This window comes from Salvelinus sp. IW2-2015, linkage group LG28, assembly GCF_002910315.2.
Source record: "Salvelinus sp. IW2-2015 linkage group LG28, ASM291031v2, whole genome shotgun sequence".
NCBI classification, from domain to species: domain Eukaryota; kingdom Metazoa; phylum Chordata; class Actinopteri; order Salmoniformes; family Salmonidae; genus Salvelinus; species Salvelinus sp. IW2-2015.
This window is the reverse complement of record NC_036868.1, coordinates 16,779,846-16,801,494: the sequence shown is the minus strand read 5'-3', so window position 1 is coordinate 16,801,494 and position 21,649 is coordinate 16,779,846. Positions and strand designations below refer to the sequence as shown.

At 41.5% G+C, this 21,649-nt stretch overlaps 2 protein-coding genes across 4 annotated transcripts; both read right to left on the bottom strand.

The window, feature by feature from the left end:
• Positions 1-1,084: 1,084 nt before the first annotated feature.
• Positions 1,085-5,770, bottom strand: LOC111954551 (DNA repair protein RAD51 homolog A). 2 transcript variants are annotated; one of them, XM_023974365.2, is made up of 10 exons: positions 5,680-5,770; positions 3,799-3,909; positions 3,558-3,695; positions 3,312-3,429; positions 3,093-3,184; positions 2,849-2,943; positions 2,531-2,644; positions 2,177-2,306; positions 1,859-1,980; positions 1,085-1,720 (listed from the first exon to the last, which is right to left on the bottom strand). In XM_023974365.2, the coding sequence occupies exons 2-10, from the start codon at positions 3,880-3,882 to the stop codon at positions 1,597-1,599; spliced, it is 1,017 nt and encodes a 338-aa protein (XP_023830133.1). In that variant the 5' UTR covers positions 3,883-3,909; positions 5,680-5,770; the 3' UTR covers positions 1,085-1,596. The 2 variants fall into 2 exon arrangements, with proteins under 2 accessions (XP_023830133.1, XP_023830131.1); XM_023974363.2 differs by lacking the exon at positions 5,680-5,770 and adding an exon at positions 4,528-4,617.
• Positions 5,771-7,777: 2,007 nt separating this feature from the next.
• knl1 (kinetochore scaffold 1) lies at positions 7,778-17,204 on the bottom strand. 2 transcript variants are annotated; one of them, XM_023973794.2, is made up of 25 exons: positions 17,117-17,204; positions 16,738-16,769; positions 16,412-16,451; positions 16,250-16,309; positions 16,081-16,163; positions 15,931-15,983; positions 15,583-15,639; positions 15,415-15,464; positions 11,506-15,159; positions 11,311-11,416; positions 11,110-11,177; positions 10,921-11,019; positions 10,659-10,774; positions 10,412-10,505; positions 10,168-10,284; positions 9,934-10,021; positions 9,673-9,738; positions 9,537-9,576; positions 9,274-9,378; positions 9,061-9,161; positions 8,844-8,906; positions 8,633-8,742; positions 8,393-8,514; positions 8,096-8,221; positions 7,778-7,979 (listed from the first exon to the last, which is right to left on the bottom strand). In XM_023973794.2, the coding sequence occupies exons 2-25, from the start codon at positions 16,767-16,769 to the stop codon at positions 7,877-7,879; spliced, it is 5,553 nt and encodes a 1,850-aa protein (XP_023829562.1). In that variant the 5' UTR covers positions 17,117-17,204; the 3' UTR covers positions 7,778-7,876. The 2 variants fall into 2 exon arrangements, with proteins under 2 accessions (XP_023829562.1, XP_023829563.1); XM_023973795.2 differs by having other exon boundaries at positions 10,412-10,502.
• Between the last annotated feature and the right edge of the window lie 4,445 nt (positions 17,205-21,649).

Sequence of the window (21,649 nt, the reverse complement as noted above, 5' to 3'; positions counted from 1 at the left end):
TGTCTTGCTGGAAGATCCACTTGCGACCAAGTTTCAGCCTCCTGGCAGAGGCAACCAGGTTTTTGGCTAAAATGTCCTGGTACTTGGTAAAGTTCATGACATCCTTGACCTTAACAAGGGTCCCAGAACCAGTGGAAGCAAAATAGCCTCATAACAAAGATCAACCACTGTGTTTTACAGTAGGTACTGGGTTCTTTTCTGCTCATGCGTTCTCATTCAGATGACAAACCCTCCACTGGTGTGTGTGGCCAAAGAGATATATTTGTGTCATCCAACAAATGTAAACGCCTGGAGTCTGCCAAACGGAATTGGCACTTAAATTGGAACAGGTGCTTTGGTCAGATGACATGAACATAAATCTCTTTGGCCATGCACACCAATGGTGGGTTTTGCATCAAAATAAGGATGCATAAGCAGAATTATATTGAAAAAATTATACTCGCAAGGTGAGGTATTAAATTTGATCCCTAACTTGAGAAATATAATTACTTACAAAATATTTGAGCAATTGTATTAGTACAAAATATAATTTCCCCAATTTCTTAGCATACAATATAGCTCAGTATTTGAATTATTTATTTTACGCAGTAATTTTTTCTCCTCTTTATTACAGGTGTCAATTTCAGAAGCCACTTCATATCACGTCACTGTGACATGGTTCAATATGTTTTAAGCTATTATATTGCAGTCCCATGACAGCTCAATTGGTGTCAATACCTCTGTCTTTTTGTTATACAGAAATATTACTTTAACATTCTAATACACAGTCCTTTCAAATGGATGTCATGTCAATTTGTGGAATTATGTAAACMGAGTTAAAATAACATATATAGTCAGGAGATCTAATGATAAAACAATTTTAATACAATGTGTCTTATACAGAAACTATGGTTCTTGAATGTACAAACAAATAGGGGAAATGTAGTCGTTAAGGGTGTCAAACCTTGTTAGTTAGGGGGCATGTACTGATGTTTATTCTGTTAAGAGCAGATGTTTGACAAATAAAGAGAATGGATCTATTGATGTAGTTGAATGTCAAATCCAAAGATGGTTTAAAATGAAAAACACTGGTAGAAAATCAGACACCCTCGAAAAACAAAATCAAACAATACCACAAACATACATCTAAATATGTCCACGTCTACCAGTGGAGTTATTACAATTAGAAACATTATTTTACAAGTCCATTGGGTTGGTGAAAAATGTCACATTTCTGTGAAGCTGAGCTCCCTCTGATTCTCAAAGCCTCTATAGGCCCATATACTGTATAATACAAAATGAGTATCCAGTGTAAGCCTAAGCATGGGCACATCACTGTGCTCCTTAGGGCAATAGGCAACATTCTCTACGCAAAGTACCCTCTTGTACTGTAGGAATGCATTTTTCYCTCAGTAATGGGACAGTCCAAAATCATATCAACCCAACAGTTATGGCCTGCATCTCCCTATTTGTCCTTTTCTTAGCTCTTACCTCAGGGAAGTGTGTACACACAAACACACAAGAGCTGCCATTGTGCAAGTCTATGGTAGCGGGTGAGGGGCATAGCCACATGACATACAGCCATGCTCTCACTCCCTGGTATGGTGCCAGCTGAGCTCAGTCCTTGGCATCACCCACCCCATCTGCGTTGATGGCAAACATGGCTTCAGACTCAGGGAGGCAGGGTGAGTCGTAGATTTTGCAGATCCTCGTTTCGCCACGGCCTTTCCTCAAGTACAGTCTGAAAACAAGGAGCGGTTTTAGCTTGAAAGCTAGCTGTATTCTTCTAGAACCCAGTGGCTTAACGAGTGGCATGCTATGTTTGAAACCATTAGAATGTGAACAAGAGGAGTACAAGAGAGTCAATGGAGCCACTCACCGCGTAGTGGAGGCATGTGCCATGATGTTGCCCCCGATAGGTTTTTTAGGGTCTGCTGAGAACATGGCTGCACCGTCTACCTGGGCCACCACCTGATTGGTTATCACCACAGCAACGCCAAACTGTGACAAGGCGAGAGTCAAAAAATGTTTTTAGCGTTATGACCATACCATGAAGAGAGTTGTGCACATACATAAAATGGATGTACAGAGAAGGGTTCAGAACGTTGCTGATATAAACATATTGTATTAGACCGACACAATATGTAAGGAGTTCGGCGAACAGACAAAACCCCTGTAATTCTAGCCCTGGACTTACCTCGTCTGCTAGCCTTAGCAGCATCCTCAGGAAGCGTCCCAGGTGGCCTTGCCGTGCAGCGAGCTCTCCCCTCCCGGAGTAGTCGGTTCTGTAGAGGGCTGTGGCACTGTCCACTATCAGCAGGGCATACCTGAGAGAGAAGGGGCCATATGGTTAGAGACCTATAGCACTGCAGACTGGGTGACCATAGGGGTACTTTACTAGGATTTCTTTGAGGGTAMTGCCCTTATTCCAGATCACGAATTCATGTCATAAACAATAGTATTAACATGGAAAGAAAGCAAGTAATGTGAGAAATGAAAAAACATCGGAGCGGTCGGAAACCTCAGGAAGAGGGAGGGAGATGGGCCTGACCTGGACTCTGCCATCATGGCTGAGGCTTGGTAAAGCAGCTGGGTCTGGTGGTCTGTGTTGAAGGCCCTAGCGTAGGCTACATTGTCCAGAACGTCACTCCCAACAAGTCCATACCTAATAAAAGACAACAGTACCTTCTGGTGTGATACAGCTTTTTGAAGGAAGTACTGCATTTGCAATGGTAACTCTGAACAGACAGAAATTGATGCCCGTTATTCCTGTAGTGGAATAGCGTGGCTCCAAATTTCAAACTCTGTCAGTGTCATTTAACCCAGTAGTTACTCCATTGTTATTGTGTTGGTGCATGAGAGAACTCACCTCTCTGCTACAGCCAGTAACCTCTCTGGTCTGAAGGTCCCCTCTGTATCAATGTACATGGCTTTTCCCTCTCCACCACCCTGGTCAATGGGCAACTGAGTTGGGGAAAAGCACAATAGATCAAAAACTGAATGTCCTGAGTGTTATTGTCATATGCTGTGAGCAGATGTGATTGGTATGAGATAGGAGTATACAGCCAAGTCTGCCTTTATTAGTATGAAAAAAATGGCATCATGACAAGTACCTGGCAGGTGACTGCAAGGGTGTGGCACAGCTGTGTCTTTCCTGTCCGGAACTCTCCAAACATTTCTGTGATGGAGCCTGTCTCTATCCCACCTGAGAGAGAGAAAGCCTTTTTCATACACACGATGACAACAAATACAACTGGGCAACTCAAAAATCACATCCTGAGTCATGACAACAGTTCTAAAATCTAAGTAACTGGCAAAGATCCCAGCCTCACCCTGTAGCAGCTTGTCCAGCTCTTTGGACCCAGTGGAGATCTGGATGATTTCAGCTCGGCGTTGGTGGAACTCTGTTGCTGTGGTGAAGCCCATGGGCACTAGTTTGGCAGCTTCAGCCTGGAGAAAATACCATAGAGGAAGAAGAAGATCAGCCACAGTTATAATATCAGACCTAATGTTAACTGTGGGCAACCCAAAATGAGCAGAAAATAAAAACTCAGATTGGTAAATGAAGGTGATCTAACCAGAACTTTGTCTGCTTTGGCCTCACTGATCCCCTTGATGTTAAGCAGCTCCTTCTTGGGGGCATAGGCCACTGCTTCAATGGTGTGGAAGCCTGCATCCTCCAGCTTCTTTATGTCACTGGCACTGATGCCACATTGCTGTGTAGGAAACATTGCAAATGTAGGCCATCATTGTAAATAAGAATTTGTTCTTAACTGACTTAGTTAAATAAAGGTTTAAAAAAAATGCACCAACACCTACCTCAAGTCTGCTCAGTAGCTGTGGTCCAAAGCTCTCCTCCTCCTCTACCTCTGCCTCCACCCTGGCCTCGCTCCTCACAGCCATCTTGATTTATGGACAGGTGAGGTATGTCTTTCAAAGGGGAAAACATTTGACGGTGCAAGAGTTAACACTCTATAGCTAGTAAACAAGTATTTTTCAACAAGTATAAAAAGTATTTTTCACTGAGGACAAAACAACTGCGAGGCAAATAATACTTTCCATTGTGTTAGTTACTGAAACACACTTGATCAAGACAGGTTTTTTTCCCCGATCGGGAATAAGAAATTATTCTAACTATCAACAGAAGTTACACAACCGGAAATTGCAACCAACTACTGTACAGTAACGTTAGCTGGTCAAGTTGTTGATGTTGACCTTTCCAGCCTGTTCATGCATCTAGTAATCAAACAATTATTGACTTACTAAGTGAAATAAGATTTAGCTAGCTGGTTCACCTACTAGTAAGTGTTGTATTTCTTGTTTAGTGGACTTGCAGTCTTTGAATTTGACTGATATTCATGAAAGGTAACGTTACCTAGCATTATTAGGCTAATTTGTTCAGCTGAGCTACTGAATTACATGATCTGGCATGTCTGTGAGTGACTTGGCTTACATCCAAATGTTTAACTCAAAATAGTAGCTAGCTCATCTTAACTTTAAGTTATGGGATAGGATTTATCCAACGTTATAATAACAGCGTCCACTTACCTCTAGTTTTTATTGCTTGAACTAAATCTCCCGCTCGCTAGTCAACGTACTTGTTTATCAGGCTACGTAATTACGCTAACCCTTCCCTCGAGTGCTGGGATTGGACAGTGTTGGGTTGCATCCCCAATGAAAAACATGTACTTCCTCACTCCCGTTTCATTCYCTTGATCTGCATCTGGAAAATCAATATATGGAAGCAAGCTAAATGTAGTGGTCAGTAAGCACTATATAACCTAGGCGTTTGCGCTTTATAAAAACGTTTGGCTGGTGTGCTGTCACCCATCTGAGCAGTCGGCTGTGAAGGCCCTCACTGGCTAGTACAATTATGTTGACTGTGATTTGGGTTCTGACCCTCCACAGGATGTGCGGTAAGAACAATGCTGATGCTTCTCTTTTAAGGGTTGTTATTTCCTTTTCCTCTTAGCACACACACACTTTTGGTCATTTAACATGAATCTTGACTGGGAGTGAATCTTGGTGGAATAGGATTTGTGTTAATCCGAATGAATAGTGGTTCGACAAGGCAAAAACATGTACAACATAACAGTATCAGTAAAGCGTGAATTATGCAATATAGACAGGATATATGAACATGAATGAATAAGCATAATATTACAGTATTATAACACAGCTATAAACAGGGCTATAATCTCAGTAGAATAAACATTAACCTAAAGATGAACCTCTTGTCAGAGAAAGAGAAACCTATTACTGAGACTGACAAAATAAAGACTTATGGCACCCTCTCTCTCCGGCCTGGTGCGAGAGCCTGCAGTGCTGAGGTCTTATCTGATCTGCCCTAGAGCTACAAGGTCGCAAATTACTCTGCGCATGTGCGACCTCCAAGACCCGTCTGGGAGGAGCGAAACAACCGCTTTAACTAACAACGGCTACTATGGAAAGCACTACAGTATCATGCACATATGAAAACTATGTTTACCAATAAAACAATGACACGTATGGCAATGGGCACAAGGCTACATACTATGAACAATATGCCAAGCAGTATTGGCAACTCCAACATGAAATAATAGTAATAATGGTACAATAGAACATATGGTTGCAAACTGATCAAAGTTACTAAGTCATGTGTGGTAATTACCCATTATTACAGATGTAAAACGAAATCCAATAAACCCGCCTCCAACTTACATTACGATGCACACACCCAATTCATGTATTCTTGTTACTGTCCACAACAGTCCTCAGAAATGTGTCTTCTTTCTTTGGACAACGATTACACTCTGACATGTGTGGCTGGGTGCAGTGTCCAGATGTGCCTTTTCAAGCACTCTGATTGGTTGGGAATGGCAGCTATGGATTTATTTTTTACTTAACCTTTATTTAACTGGGCAAGTCAGTTGAGAACAAATTCTTATTTACAAYGACGGCCCCAGCTGAACCCTCCACTAACCCAGACGACGCTGGGCCAATTGTGCACCGCCCTATGGGATTCCTGTTCACGGCCCGTTGTGATACAGCCTGGGATCGAACCCGGGTCTGTAGTGACGCTTCTACCACTGCGATGCAGTTCCTTAGACCGCTGCTCCACTCAGGATCCCTTAAAACTAAGGTAGGCTAAACAGCCAAACTAACGGGACTGTGAGGGAAATTTAGGAAGAGAGGAGGGGAGCAGGACAGCCTTTTTTTACACTATTACTACACATTACAAATCAGAGAAGATGAAGGGAAGGAGACAATGAGAGGAGGCCACTGTAGACTATTGAGATGCAGCCATATGAGTATACCAGTAATTTCACTGGGGGGGTTCGATTAATCCCACCCAGGCACACCAGTGTAGGCGTGTTTTCTATCGGCTGAAAGTTGATTGCATTCGAGACGTGCCCCATTCAAAGCCCACGCCAAAGTCGGCTCAAAAACAAGTGAGGTAATAAAGCAATGTGTAGTAATTATTAGGATTCTGTTTCCCATGCAAAAGAGATTGCTTTTGATAAAAATGCTATATCTGCCTTCCCAATGAAAACTAGTTAGAACATTCTAACAATTATTTTATGGAAAGGATATGCATGTTTCTTGACTATGCACCATCCTGCCTTGTTGACACAATGACTGAACAGCGCAGATTACTGTTTAATTTGAGAAAGGCGTGCCTCCCTCCCTGCTTTTGCCCAATTACGTAACGGGTCTATGCCCGGTGCCGCACAGATCAGCATAATCAAATCGGCCCAATGTAAAAATCCGGTTGACTTTCCATACTATGAAATGATAAATAGTACCAGTTTAAAATTTTTATTCTACAATGTAGAAAATAGTATAAAGACATCAAAACTATGAAATAACACATATGGAATCATGTAACCAAAAAAGTGTTAACATTTTAGTCTTCAAAGTAGCCACCCTTTGCCTTGATGACAGGAGAGTGATGAGTGCTGCATCAGATTACCTGGCCTCCACAATCACCCGACCTCAACCCAATTGAGATGGTTTGGGATGAGTTGGACCGCAGAGTGAAGGAAAAGCAGCCAACAAGTGCTCAGCATATGTGGGAAGTCCTTCAAGACTCTTGGAAAAGCATTCCAGGTGAAGCTGATTGAGAATACCAAGTGTGCAAAGCTGTCAAAGGGTGGCTACTTTGAATAATCTGAAATATATTTTGATTTGTTTAACACTTTTTTGGGTTACTACATGATTCCATGTGTTATTTCATAGTTTTGATGTCTTCACTATTATGCTACAATGTAGAAAATAGTAGAAATAAAGAAAAACCCTTGAAAGAGTAGATGTCCAAACTTTTGACTGGTACTGTATATATTTGTATGATGGCCAGATATGATCCAAAACCCCCATTTGTTCAGAGAGAACTGAAGAGCCAGGTTAATTTGTTAAACCAGTGATTGTTATCGTACAGAGAAAACACGGGTAAAAGTTGCAGTAACATTTTAATAATGATTCAGACAATTAAAAGACAAAATTTAATTGTACTATTCAAGCCTTTTTCAGTTATTGTAATTCTTGCCATAGTTTTGCTAGAGGAAATACATCAAAGATGGTTTGAAATGGCCAACTATTACTAAACATTACTATTGATCCCTTATGAACAAAAATGATACAAATGATCAAAACTCATGGTAGAAGACATGTAAAATGAACAAAAGACAATGTGACATTGAACATTTATAAATGGAATTGACAAACATATACACATTTTCATTCACGACATCAGGGCTGCCCAACCCTCTTCCTGGAGATCTACTGTCCTGTAGGTTTTCAGTCCAACCCTAATTTAACCTATCTGATTCAGCTAGTTAAGGTCTTGTTGAACAGCTAGTAGATCCCCAGGAAGAGGGTTGGGCAGCCCTGAACTACATAGAACAGCCATTGACTGGAACTAGTCTAAGCACAGCAGACTTTCGTGGATCCTCTTGACAATCTTGGTCAAGTAGTTCTTGGCTGGCGTGACTGATGATACAATGTMTTCCACCTGGTCTTTCCTGTATAGAAAAAAAGTATTATAGTGTTACAGTTGTTAAAGGTGCACTGTTGCAACAATGTACAAGTAAAACTAGAAACAAAACATGTGTGTGAGAAGACAAATATTAAGTCTTACGTTGCGTTTCCAATGTGATTTTGGAAGTTTTGCACATGAAAGAGACCGAAGGGGTAGGCGGATGTAACGGCTACTGTCATCTCAAACTTGCTAAATGACTTGAGACTGGAGAACAGGATTCGAACTCTGAAATAAAGAGGACAAAACAATGAGTTTTGCATTCAGAAAGCTGTTATATGGAAATATATCTATAAAATTCCCTAGAAAGGACAGTCCCATTTAAGTCAACATTCTCTGGTGGTCTGATGGGGGATCTGTCCAGTCTAGGAGTTGTATTTCTATGGTGTGTGATCTTACTGTGTGTCCACACAGCTGATGTCCAGGATGTCCAGCCTCAGAGCGCCCCACTTCTTCATCAGGTGGATCTCTTCTCCCAGGAGGCGACAGCGGCTTACCACCAGACCCACATCATGCAGCAACTGGAGAGCGAGAACCAGACAGATATTATACAGCCAAAACTGAACCTCTGTGGACATGCAATGCAATAAAACACCAACCCCTTTTGGATCGTCCCTTTTAACCAAGCCTCACACTTACCGCGGGAATGTATCGACTGGTGGGGTACTTCTTGAACCAAGTGGTTTCACTGCCTATGTACTGGCATAGCAGATTGTGTACAAGCCGAGAGTAGCACTGTGACTTTTCATCTGTAAGAAAGAAAAGGTGAGTTGGCAAGGCAAGAGACCTGTGTGTGGCAAGAACCAAGAAAATATTCTACATTAAAGTGTCAGAGCTTAATTTCTCCCACCATCCATTTGGCGTTGAAACGTGATGTCCATGATGTTACGCTCAGTCTGTTCACAGACCTCTCCTAAATAAAAGAGCAAAGCATTAGAAAAACATTGACATTTGTCTTAAAGCAACCCTTTRAAAAAAACCTGCAGAGCAAAACTACTATAAACATACTAGCACTTCTGGTGCAAAAAAAGTTATACTATCAAGAAATATATAGCACATCATCTTACCGTTAGGTTTCTCAAACTGCACCTCCAACAGCAAGGACTCGTAGAGAAAGCTGTAGACTGTCTTCATGTCATCTTTCTGCACAAACTTCCATTCATTCACTCTGAAACCAAAAGAGGCCAGAAATGTCATTCAAAGTTTCAAAGTTGAATGGAATAGTAGGCGTATATGCAGGGAAGAAAAATGTATCACTGTCCGGAAAATGAGAAACTGACCTATCCAGCATGGAAATATGTTTCTCAAGTTCCAGAGTTTCCTTTCGGAGTCTGTCCACTTTGTCCACAGAGTTTATCTTCTGTAGTTCCAATTCACACATTTGCCTGCGGAGAAAAGCAAATGGTTTCCATTTCTTGGGCACATCCAGCAGAAGGGAGTGAAGTAATACAAATTAAAATCTCAATAGACCGTAGCTCTGGTGACGACAAAGAAAAATCCAATTTATTTGCACTAAATTATGATTCAAGCAATGTAGACTTACCTTTCACTTTTAGCAATTGCTTTGTTGATCTTCTCCAACCCTGATAGAACATAATTCAACATTAACATGTCAAATACCAAGCACACCATTGATTAAGAATGAAAAATGTAATTAAAAAAAGATTGTGGCGTCATACCTTGCTGCCTTGCTTTCAAGGTTGGCTCACAGTCCTCTACCCCTGTGCCCTCCACAGCGGCAAGTTCTGTGGCAGACAGAAGAAAGAATAAGCATGACAAAACTTCAAATTCAAAATCAATTACCACCACTAATACCTCAATTATCTTAACAGGATGACAAGCATGCACTGTGAAAAATGATATTAAGTCCCTTGGTTCAAATTGAATTACAGTAGAGAATATGAAAGGCTCAAAAGGAGATGAACTCAAATCCAATATACCAGCTTCCAAGTCATGTAGACATTCATCAAGGTCTTTCAGACACTGATCGGTCTTCTCAATATTTCCTCTCAAGTTATGTTGTGCCTCCTGTGAAGATGTAATGGGACATCAATGAAACAGTTTATTAGCCGAGTTTTACACACACACACACAAATGTGGAATGCATAAGTTTTTTCAGTCAAAGGTTACTAGCAACAAAGAGAAGGGATTTTTGTTCTCATCAGGTGTCTTACCCGAGTTGTGTGCACAAGGTCAGAATACAAAACTGCTTTCATTTCATGAGATCGCACTTTGCTTCTCTTTCTGAAGAATGTCCTCCTCTCTTTCAACTTTGAACCAAAAAGCAGCAACTGTGGAAAATAAGCCACAACATCAAGAGGGGTGGTCCAAATGGATCATTTCTGTATCAAACTGACTAGTAATAGCAAGAGGGAAATCAATAAATAACCAATAAAAATAAAAGACAAAGTTAAATACCTCTTCATCTGAAAAGCCCTTCACCGCCTCCCAAAGTGTTCCATTAACACTTTGCAGAAGACTGTCTTGGACTCTCAGACGTGCTTTCAACCTGCTTTCAACCAGAAAGTACACCAAAGGGATGAACATACATGGCTTGTTATTTACTAAGCAGGTTACAGATTTGAGCATTGTTTTTTTWAACTTCATCTTACGGTAAATAAAATGCTATGTAAAGCGTCACAATGACATGCATAATTAAACATACCCCTCCACCATTTCTGTGAGTATCTGGCAGTCGGTCTCATACACCCTCTGTTTGGGACGGTTGATATGCTTCTCGATTAACAAGTCCTCTGTTTTGCGATCGAGATCCGACACAATCTATAAGGAGATGGAAATCTGTATTTAGCACCTATATTTATTGTGAGCGTCAGTAAGTATTATCCTTTGTAATAATTCCTCAGTTTTTAGTATTTTTTTTTGTTGTTGTCAAAATTCAATTCTAAAGACAAAGGTTTAAGATTTACTCTCGCAGGCAGAATACTCTGTCGAGGTTTATGGATGACAAAGTCGATGCTGAAGAGTTTCAGGAACTCAGCCACTGTAATGCTGCCATCTTGGAGTTTCTGAAATTAAATGTGAAAGAGCAGTGAAAACACRGTATATCGGAAATGGTAACAGGAAAAGTCCATATAAAAAGGGAGTTGTTGACATACCTTCTGTACATCAGATGTGTAGTCCCCAGTGTTGTCAAGCAGGGACTCAAATTGGCTTTGTCTGTAAGCTGCAAAATGGCATCAAGTTAGTATTGCCTACCTAACCTAGACGATGCACTTTAAAAAGGGATCGACAGACAAGGCGATGATGAATGTTTGAATGAGACAGTCGAAATGAGCAGTAAAAGCACCTMAACTCACTTGACTCAAATGTGCCCTCACATCGGAGGTTGGAGTTGCTGCTGGAGCCATCAGCTGCAGCTCCTGTACAGTTACTGTCCCACTGAACTACCTGTGTGTGGGGGATCTGTCAAGATAAAATAAAATGTATTAACTCGTATTGATTACATTTAACAAAATAAATGTGAACTGATTAAATGAAAAAACAGTATTTACCATTTCTCTGATGTTTTCTGTTGATGGCTTATTCCTCTTTACCTCATCCATGGAGTCATCATGGCCATCTTCTGGTAGGGGCCTCTTCTGACATTGGGTAACAGTTAGGACCGGCTCTTTAAAGACCTCATGCTCCACAACATCCTTGACCACCTTGCCTAAGAAAAGAGTTCCCTTGTCGTCGACCCTCTGAGGTGACTTGGTGTCCATAGTTTCTGATAAGTCCTCTTCACCGCTAATGTCTGGAAGCACTTCATCATCAATGTTGTCCATCGAGGTGTTGCTCCTCAGTTCATGAGTGCCACTCAATCTATTCTTCTTCAGAAGTTTCCCAAAATCTGTCACGCTATTGGACTGGTTTGATTCAGAGGGTTTGGCTATTCGTGGGAGTTTGGGCAGGAAACCACCAAATGACAGTCGTGATGCAAGGCATTTACTTTTCAAGTTTAAAGGAGCAGTCATATTAGGTTTGTCATTGTGAATAATATGGTCTTCCAAGTTGACACTTGCTGGTCTCTCAGTCATTAATCCCATGGTTTTAGACCCATAGTCTACAGTTGATAAGGATTCTGTCTCTACACTGTGTTGGTCAGAGGTCCTCATCAGGTGAGATAAAGGTGCAGTGCAGCTACCCATCACTTCAGTGGATTCATTTATCATGCGGCTCATATGATTAAGTTTCAACTGCAGATCTGCCAAACTCATTCGCCTGGTCTTTGCCTTCTTCGAAGGTACATTATCATCTTCTATTGAGACTGAAGAGGCAATGGGAGAGCTTTCTGGTTTGTTAGGAATAAAGGAGCAGTCTTCATCTTTCAGATCAGGATCATTTCGGTCTGCTAATCCCTTTAGGTCAAAGTGTTCTGTAAGGTTAGTGGGGTTTTCTCTAGGGTGACCCTCCGGTAGACACAAGGAAATTGCATTTGTGGTGGATGAAGGGCACTTCGCATTGGTAGGTGCATGTTGTTCAATTTGCGTTGTGACAGCCTTGGTCATCTCCATTTCATGATCCTCAGAAAACATTTCAGTTTCATCTCTGGCCATTTTCTCCTCCAGGTTAGAGGGTACAGCTACAGGATTATTTCTGCAACGTGTCGCTTCTACTACTCGTTTCACTTCCATATCATGTGCCTGACTAATTGACACATTCCCTAATGGTGGATTTGTTTCGGGGGAAAACATGTTAATAACTTTGGATTCAATTGCAACAGTCTGGATCCTTGTCAGTTCCATTTCATCAGAGTCAGAAGATGTAGGTGCCTTTTTACTGCAGAGGCTTTCAACACCTAACTGAAACGTAATCTCACCATGTGCACTCTGCTCTGCGGCAGGAACCATCTGCAGAGTCTTATTCACACTGGATAAACATTGCCTTGCTCTGAAAGGGTCACGATTCCCCATCTTGATGTTTTCAGACTCAATTACAGCGGTCTGACTTCTCGTCATATCCATGTCATCTGAATCCGATGACCGACGTTGATCGGTTATGTGACCCACTTCCACAAAATGATTGCCCTTTGCTCCAGTTAAATTTGTCTTTGAGATTGTGGACATCCTAGCTAAGGTCTCACCCCCATGGGCAGAATGTGACACATTTGTTAATATCTGTGCAGTGAGAGCTTGAGTCATCTCCATACAATGGTCGTTCTCACCAATAAGAGTTTTATTTGAATCCAAAAAGCTGACAAATCTTCCTCTACCACCTTGGCGTGAAGGAGTTACGCCACCAAAACCTCTGGTGTCAATAACCCCAGTTAGGCTCCTTGTGATTTCCATGGCATCTGTACTAAGATCTGCTCTAATCAGGCTCTTCTCAAACGTTTCCTTTTGGTGTTTTGATATGGGGAACAATCTGCCAGTGGTCTCATCTGTCATGTTCAGACCATTTCTGTGATCTATAGACACAGTGAGAGATTTGGTCATGTCCATACCACAGTCATCCTCTGATATATGACTGGGTCTGTTGGAAGTTGACATGAAGGATATACTTTTCATTGTGTTTTGCATGCGATTGACCACATTGAGGCTTTTGGTGTCGATGGCAACAGTTTGACTTCTAGTTATTTCCATGTCATCAGGATCCGATATGACTACAGAAACACCTTTTACCTGATCCAGCACCCTCTTCACACTGTTAGCATCGTCTGAGAAATTGCCATATTCCATAGATGGTGGCACAGAGGATAGACCCAGGTCAAACTTGGTCTTCGGTTTGCTAAGAGAAGGCTTCTCCATCACACAATATTTGGAATCAATTACAGCAGTTAGGCTTTTTGTGATTTCCATGTCATCAGGATCAGAGGATGCAGGCTCCCATACTTTATTACTTCTCTGTCCTGAAGTCCTCTCCATGTTTGTACTCCGATCAGAGTGAAAGAACATCTCTGTTGTGGGGAACAATCTCTGTAGTGGCTTATTAATTGCTATATGGCTGTTTGACACAATATTTCCAGTGAGGGCCTCAGTCAGATCCATACCATTACCATCTTCTGAAAAAAACACACCTCTGTAAGTGGATGGCATAAAAGACAAACTTTTCCTTGTATTCCCTAGTAAGGGAATTTCCGTTAGGCCTACACTTTTGGAATCAATGGCAACTGTTTGACATCTTGTCATCTCCATGTCATCCGAGTATGGATAGGAGGTGCTATGAAAGGTCTGTTGATTTCGCTGAACGGAGGGGATTCTGTTTTCTGGGGGAAACATCCAGGGTGATGATTCGCCTTTCTTGGTCGGAGCACACACATTCTCCTGGAGAGGTACATTGAGAGCTGCAGTCATCTCCATGCCATGGTCATCACCTGAGAAGATCTGGGTTTTATTGGGATCTGATGCGAAGGCCACACTTTTCCTTTCAATTTTCTGAGAGGGATTTGGCCCAAACATCCAAATAGCTTTGGAGTCAATGGCAACAGTTTGGCTCCTGGTCAACTCCATTTCATCTGGATCAGTAGAGACAGATACCTGGCTGAAAGTGCTTCCCCTAAGCCGTTGCTCTTCAGAGCTTACAGTTTGCACACACTGAAAAACTCCTTTGCCATCTATCAAAGTTGTATGGCTTTTTGTGAGATCCATATGATCTTGTTCAGTTTGCATCGTAGATGTATTCATGAACTGAGGCCCTTGCCTTTGAGGGATAATTGAGCCCACTGTACAATCTCCCCCCGTTGTCGACAAAGCTGGGACCTGATTCTCTTTATCAACTCCTGACTTGCGGGCATTGAGCGCCGCAAGGAAACGTCTGTTGTTTGTTTTTTCTGGAGGGGATGCAGCTCGGTGGAATGCCACAGTAGTTGAGGATTTGGGAGCTATTGGATTACACATGGCGCCACTTGACTTCGTTATACTGGCAAGGAAATGTTCAAACTCTGGATCTATACCTCTGGCTAAGGTGGAAGGGTTTTTAAAGGGGGCACAATTCTCTGTTGAGTCCTGAAAAAACCCAGTTTTACCTTTCTCCATTGAAAAAGTAAAATCCATGTTTCCACAGGTAGGTGTAGTCACATTGATTTCATTTGGCAGAACAATTGATGATTCTGAATCATTGGCGATGAGTATTGTGTGACTGTGAGTCATATCCATAAATGCTGTGTCCTCTCCTGTGAACATCATTGTTTTCTCCCCATAATCATCCTGGTTGAACATGACATTTTCCTATTAGGAGAAACAATGACTTTAGCGTTTCATGAATAGCTAAGTTCACAGCAACAATTAACACAGGTAAGAAGCGCACCGGCATGGTCATTGAAAAAAYTGTCAGTGTACCTTGGTTTTTGGCAATAGTTAAAATACTACTCGTATGATATTTTATTGTTATGAATTTTTAAGTACCTATATAAAATGGGAAGAATGTAGCTATGCCAATTGAAAGTCTAATTTAAAGAGTCACATTTCTCAGTCATAGCTTACCTTATTTCTTTGTGAAACATGGAGGGGAGCATTCAACAAGGTTTCCATGCCTACATTTACAAATGAAGGTGCATAACAGTTAAAGGCATCTTGGTGGTCACTGAGTGATTTATACAGTACCTACCTGAGAATGCAAAAAGCTACTTGATAACTAGATTTTAAGCATACCTGTGATTGGTTGAGCCCCATCAATGGAACCCGTATGAATGCTTATGTTTTCTGCCGCTGTTAAATCAAATTGCATTTCAGTTGTAAATACGTTACATGAAAAAACATGGACATTTTTTGAAAGGTTTGATAAAATGAAAGTAAAACAAACCCAACTGCCAGAGTTTATATTGTCACATTTTCACTGTTTAGCATTTGCAAAACCAGTCACGTAAAACAGTTCAGCCAATGTGAAAAACATTTTCATGAGTCTCCTCACTTAAATACACAGTAATGTGAAGCATCATATGCTGCTCTACATTGAGAAGAAAATTAGAAATGTCTCAAGCATACAGTAGGCTTACTTACTAGTTGTGAGGTTTTGTAGAGGACTCCGGACAGGGGAGCCATTCTTCACATCTCTGATAATCAAAAGGTAATAACATTGTTAATAAAAGTTTCTTATTTTCGTGGCATTGTATTTTAAATTCCAAATGTGGCACAGCGAAAACGTTTTACTTTGAAAACAGTAGAACATCATTGGAAGTGGCGAAACTGACTCTTCTGGAGATCCTCTTCTCTACTGGCTTGACCACCTCCACCTTGTGAAGACAATAATGCATTTTGAGTAGAATGACATGTCAGAGACATTCACAATTTCCCCAACTGCTATCTATTTAGTCTTTACCCGACTCTCCTCTAGCTCTGGGCCAGTGAATTTGATAGATGTCCGTGGAACTTTCAGGATCTGATTAGATGTGGATACAATATTAATTCAGAGACGTGCTGTTGAAATGGTGGACAAAACATCCTCAAACTAAATAGTTGTATGAGCAACTGTTGTACTAACCGAAGAAATACGCCGTTTGGAGGATCCAACATGATCACTGCTGCAATTTAGAAAACAAACCCAAGCAGTTAACGTACCTAGTAATATTAACGCTATACTTGAAATACACACGAGACACGTAACAATAATTACATTTGTCCTATTTCACACATGTACACGTGTGTATTATTAAACGTGTCAATTAGAATATAATTTTACATTTTGCATATCCCACTCCCCCTGAGACACCTTCGGAGAGTGAGGTCATGGCCAGGGATAATTTCATGGCTTAATAAAATTGGAAAGTTAGTGAACTACAATTGGCTATCAACAAACATATCACTCACTCCGTCCTTGATGCAGCATCAGGCGGCTCCATCTTCGCCGACAGTTATGAAATAAATACATTGACATAAACACGTTAACTGGCTAGCTAGCAATCGTCATTCACATTGATAACTGTGTGCTCGATGTGTGAAAGAAAAATACATAAATCTACTTAACTAGCCACGTTTGTTAATACACTGAATGACAATTATTAAAATACTAAGCTAGCGAACTAGCTGGCTAGCTAGCTAACGTTAGCAAGAAGCATTAACGTTAGATGTGTCACAAATCAAGCGCTAATGTTAGCTAGTTAACTTAGCCATCTAGTCTAGTTGAGCACATTCATGTTAAAACGTTGCAAACATAATACGTTGTTAATTTTCCACAAAACTACTGTACCGTGTAGCTACTAGTTGTTCAAGTACAATTTTAAGATGCCAGCTATTAAGCGTCAAAGCTGTTGTTGGTTTTGAATTTAACCGCCCTCTCTTGAGCATGCGCAGTCAGATAACCTTCTTCTTTACGCTGTCTGGGTTGTGTGGAAATGAACGTTATACTGCCACCCCTGGACGTCAATAAATCTTCCGCCACTTTTACAGCGAAAGCTGTAAATAAGTATAAACGTGTAAACACGCTGGACTCCACTTGTTATTTTAGCTCTACTTACTCCTAAACCAGGGCCAGGACCTGTTTTTTATTCCGTTATTCCAATGATACTGTTCTCAGTTTATGTGTAAAAGGAACACAAAGGCAACAATAAAAATGATAATTGATAAAGGGTATTCTGTTCATTTGTTTCATCCAAAAAATCTAGTTGAAAGGGATCAAATCTGAACAACTGACAGGCAGAACCCAGGTGGTGAGGGTAGGCAACTACACCTATGCCATGCTAACTCTCAACACCGCTGAAGAAATTCGGCATGGGACCTCGGATCCTCAAGAAGGTCTACAGCTGCACAGTCGAGAGCATCTTAACCGGCTGCATCACCGCCTGGTACGACAACGATGAGACAGTCTATAGGGAGGAGAACAGAGACCTGGCAGTGTGGTGCCAGAACAACAACCTCTTCCTCAATATCAATAAGACAAAGGAGCTGATCGTGGACTACAGGGAACRGAAGGCCAAGCACCCTCACATTCACATTGATGGGGCTGTAGTGGAGCGGTTCAAGAGCTTCAAGTTCCTCTGTGTCCACATCACTAAGAATCTATCATGGTCCAAACACACCAACACAGTGGTGAAGAGGGCACGACAATGGCTCTTCCCCCTCAGGAAGCTGAAAAGATTTGTCATGGGCTCTCAGATCCTCAAAAAGTTCTACAGCTGCACTATCGAAAGCATCTTGACTGGCTGCCTCACCGCTTGGTATGGCAACCGCACCGGCCTCAACTGGAAGGCTCTACAGAGTGGTGGTGCGGGCGGCCCAATACATCCCTGGGGGCGAGCTCCCTGCCCCTCCAGTCACCCGAGCCACAGACTGTTCACTCTGTTACCTTTTGGCAAGCTGTATCAGAGCATTGGGTCTCGGACCAACAGGCTCCGAGACAGCTTCTACCACCAGGCCATCAGAATGCTATACAGCTAACTCTAGCTGTCTCCCTGCACAGACCTGCACCTCAGAGATTATTTGCACTAACTACCCACACATCCAACCCCTACACACACATTTACACACAAACACACTAACACAAACCCATAAACTCACACACACAAGCACGCACTCAGAACTCTCTCACACACAGTCAACCGTGCTGTTTTATTATATGTAATTTACTCTACTCCATGATCAAGCCACTACCCACTCTATATTTGTAAATACCGTGTAAATACAGACCACTATTACTACTCCTACTACCTCTTCTATTACTTGTTATTTTTGTCTTGACTCTTGTATTGTTAATATTGATATTGATTCATGAACTGCACGGCTAGCACATACTCATTTTTATGCACCTTATATGTATCGAATACAATTTGATTTTAAAGGGGGATATTTTTTATCTGAGAAGCAAGATTATTTTACTGTAAAATGCGCTCTCTGTCGGAATATTTTGGTAAGGTAAAAAAAAAAAAAATGGTGTTGAAACCAAGTGGTACGGAAGTGACGTTCCCACAATTTTCAAATATATATATTTTTCAAATCTTTGGTCTCTTTTCAAAAAGTGAGTTTCTCTGGTTTTGTCATTGAGTACAATACACGGTAAGGAAGCGTTGTTTTATTGCTAATTGGATAAGTCTGAATAATTATCCATTAAGTATTGTTTTATTCTGTGGGTGTGGAGGTGTAAATGAGAGTTAGCTACCTTACTACTTCTCCTTGATGCTGATGATCGTTAACGTTAGCGGACTAAACTCCACTCCATGGTGAAGGAAGCTAGMTAACGTTGTCGTTAGCTTGCTAGCCAGCTGTAGCCAAGATACTCTAAGAATTGAGCCACTAACGTTAACAAGCGTATTAACTAGTTATGTAGCAACTAGATAACATAGACCTAATGTTAGGACTATCAATATATAACGTTACTTAACAAAAATAAACGCAACATGTAAAGTGTTGGTTTCATGAGCTGACAAAAGATCCCCATAATGCACAAAAGCTTATTTCTCTCAAATCTGGTGCACAGATGTTACTGAGCGTTTCTCCTTTGCGAAGATAATACATCCACCTGACAGGTGTGGCATATCAAGAAGCTGATTAAACAGCTTGATCGCGGTGCAGCGGTCTAAGGCACTGTATTAAAGTGTTGCGCCGTCACTACAGCCCTGGGGTTCGATCCCAGGCTGTGTCACAACCGGCCGTGATCTGGAGTMCCATACGGTGGTGCACATAGGGGAGGGTTTGGCTTTAGCGACTCCTTGTGGCGGACTTCGGTCGTCAGTTGAACAGCGTTTCCTCCGACACATTGGTGCAGCTGGTTTCTGGGTTAAGCGAGCAGATGTTAAGAAGCGTGGCTTCGAGGGTCATGTTTTGGAGGATGTATGACTCGACCTTCGCCTCTCCCAAGCCTTTGAGGAGTTGCCGCAATGAGACAAGATCATAATCACGAAATTAGGGAGAAAAAGGGGGTAAAAATAACCAACAAAACAGCATGATCATTACACAGGTGCACCTTGTGCTGTGGACAATAAAAGGTAACTTTAAAATGTACAGTTCTGTCACACAACACAATGACAGTTTTGAGGGAGCGTGCAATTGGCATGCTGACTGCAGGAATGTTCACCAGAGCTGTTGCCAGATTATTGAATGTTAATTTCTCTACCATAAGCTGCCTCCAACGTCGTTTCAGACGTTTTCAGGACGTCGAACCGGCCTCACAACCGCAGACCACGTGTATGGCATCGTGTGGGCTAACAGTTTCCCATAGAGGCRGTGGGGTTATGGTATGGGCAGGCATAAGTTACAGAGAACAAAAACAATTGCATTTTATCGATAGCAATTTGAATGTACAGAAATACCGTGACGTGATCCTGAGGCCCATTGACATGCCATTCATCCGCCGCCATCACCTCATGGTTCAGCATGATAATGCATGGCCCCATGTCTCAAGTATCTGTACCCAATTCCTGGAAGCTGAACATGTCCCATTTCTTCCATGGCCTGCATACTCACCAGACATGTCACCCGCTGAGCATGTTCGGGATGCTCTGGATTGACGTGTATAACCGCATGTTCCAGTTCCCGCCAATATCCAGCAACTTCGCACAGCCATTGAAGAGGAGTGGGACAACATTCCACAGGCCACAACCAACAGCCTGATCAACTCTATGAGAAGGAGATGTGTCGTGCTGCAGGAGGCAAATGGTGGTCACACCAGATACTGACTGGTTTTTAAGGTATCTGTGGCCAACAGATGCATATGTGTATTCCCAGTCATGTGAAATCCATAGATTAGGGCCTAATGAATTTATTTCAATTGACTGATTTCCTTATATGAACTGTAACCCAGTAAAATTGTTGAAATTGTTGAGTTTTATGTTTTTGATCAGTATATTTATCAAAGTTGCTTTTAATTTTTGGGGGGATTGTATCACAGTAACGTTATGATGGCATCAAATTACTAGATGCGGACAGAGTAAGTTCAAGTTATTAGTTTCCTACACTTCAGTTCCTGCATTCGCACCTCAGTTCAAGCCCCTTTTTCAATAGCAGTGTTTTCGGTGTTTGTCTTGTCATTCGGCAAAAATGTAACTAGCAAGAATCTGGATTGTCTTCATTTGATATTTCTTCTATTTCAGGTGTGTGACCTGATGGCAGTTCTGCAGAAATGAAGAGAGCGGCCAATAAATACGAATTCAAAGCGACWTCCATACCGTCAGACTTCAGTTTAGTTCCAAAAACAGCTATTTCTAAGCCTCACAAAGAGAACGTACCAAGGTAACTTTCATTTAACAAAGGAGAGATAACTAAGGCTTTCTAAGTGTTTGGGCATTTTAAGACCCACTAGCTTTCTCCTCTTTTTTTCCAGAAATTATTTTGTAGCCAAAATGCATAAAGGGTAAGATTTCACTTTAACATTTTTTAAAGTTGGGAGAAATACATTTGCTAATAAAAAAGTGCTCATAGCATTCTGTCTTTTGATAGAACTTCCACCAGACATGGACAGCAGCAGTCAGAACTGAAGGGTCAGAATCAACTTTTAGTGGAAGCCAATGAGGAACTGCAGAAAAAAAATTCAGAAACACAGGCAAGTTCATTAAAGGGATGATTCACTACTTTCCAAATGTATATGTGAGCATAACTGCACTAGGTTTTCTCTTTGGGCTGTTGAATGGAACATCTCGAGAAGAGTGCAATGTTATCTCTTCTGTTCAGGGCTATCTTGTGCACTCATTGTCTCTCTCTTTTCATTTAATTTTGCAGCTAAAAGTTGCCCAGCTGGAGCAACAATACAGTGACCTCCAAGGAACCAATGCCGACATCAAGAAACATCTGA

Bases quoted from the DNA above. Each gene is read 5' to 3' on its own strand.
- LOC111954551 (XM_023974365.2), bottom strand. From the start codon at position 3,882: ATGGCTGTGAGGAGCGAGGCCAGGGTGGAGGCAGAGGTAGAGGAGGAG. The intron at 2,944-3,092 runs GTACTTGTCATG...TCCCCAACTCAG, and splicing joins CCCTTGCAGTCACCTGCCAG to TTGCCCATTGACCAGGGTGG. The intron at 2,645-2,848 runs GTGAGTTCTCTC...GTCTTTTATTAG, and splicing joins TTACTGGCTGTAGCAGAGAG to GTATGGACTTGTTGGGAGTG.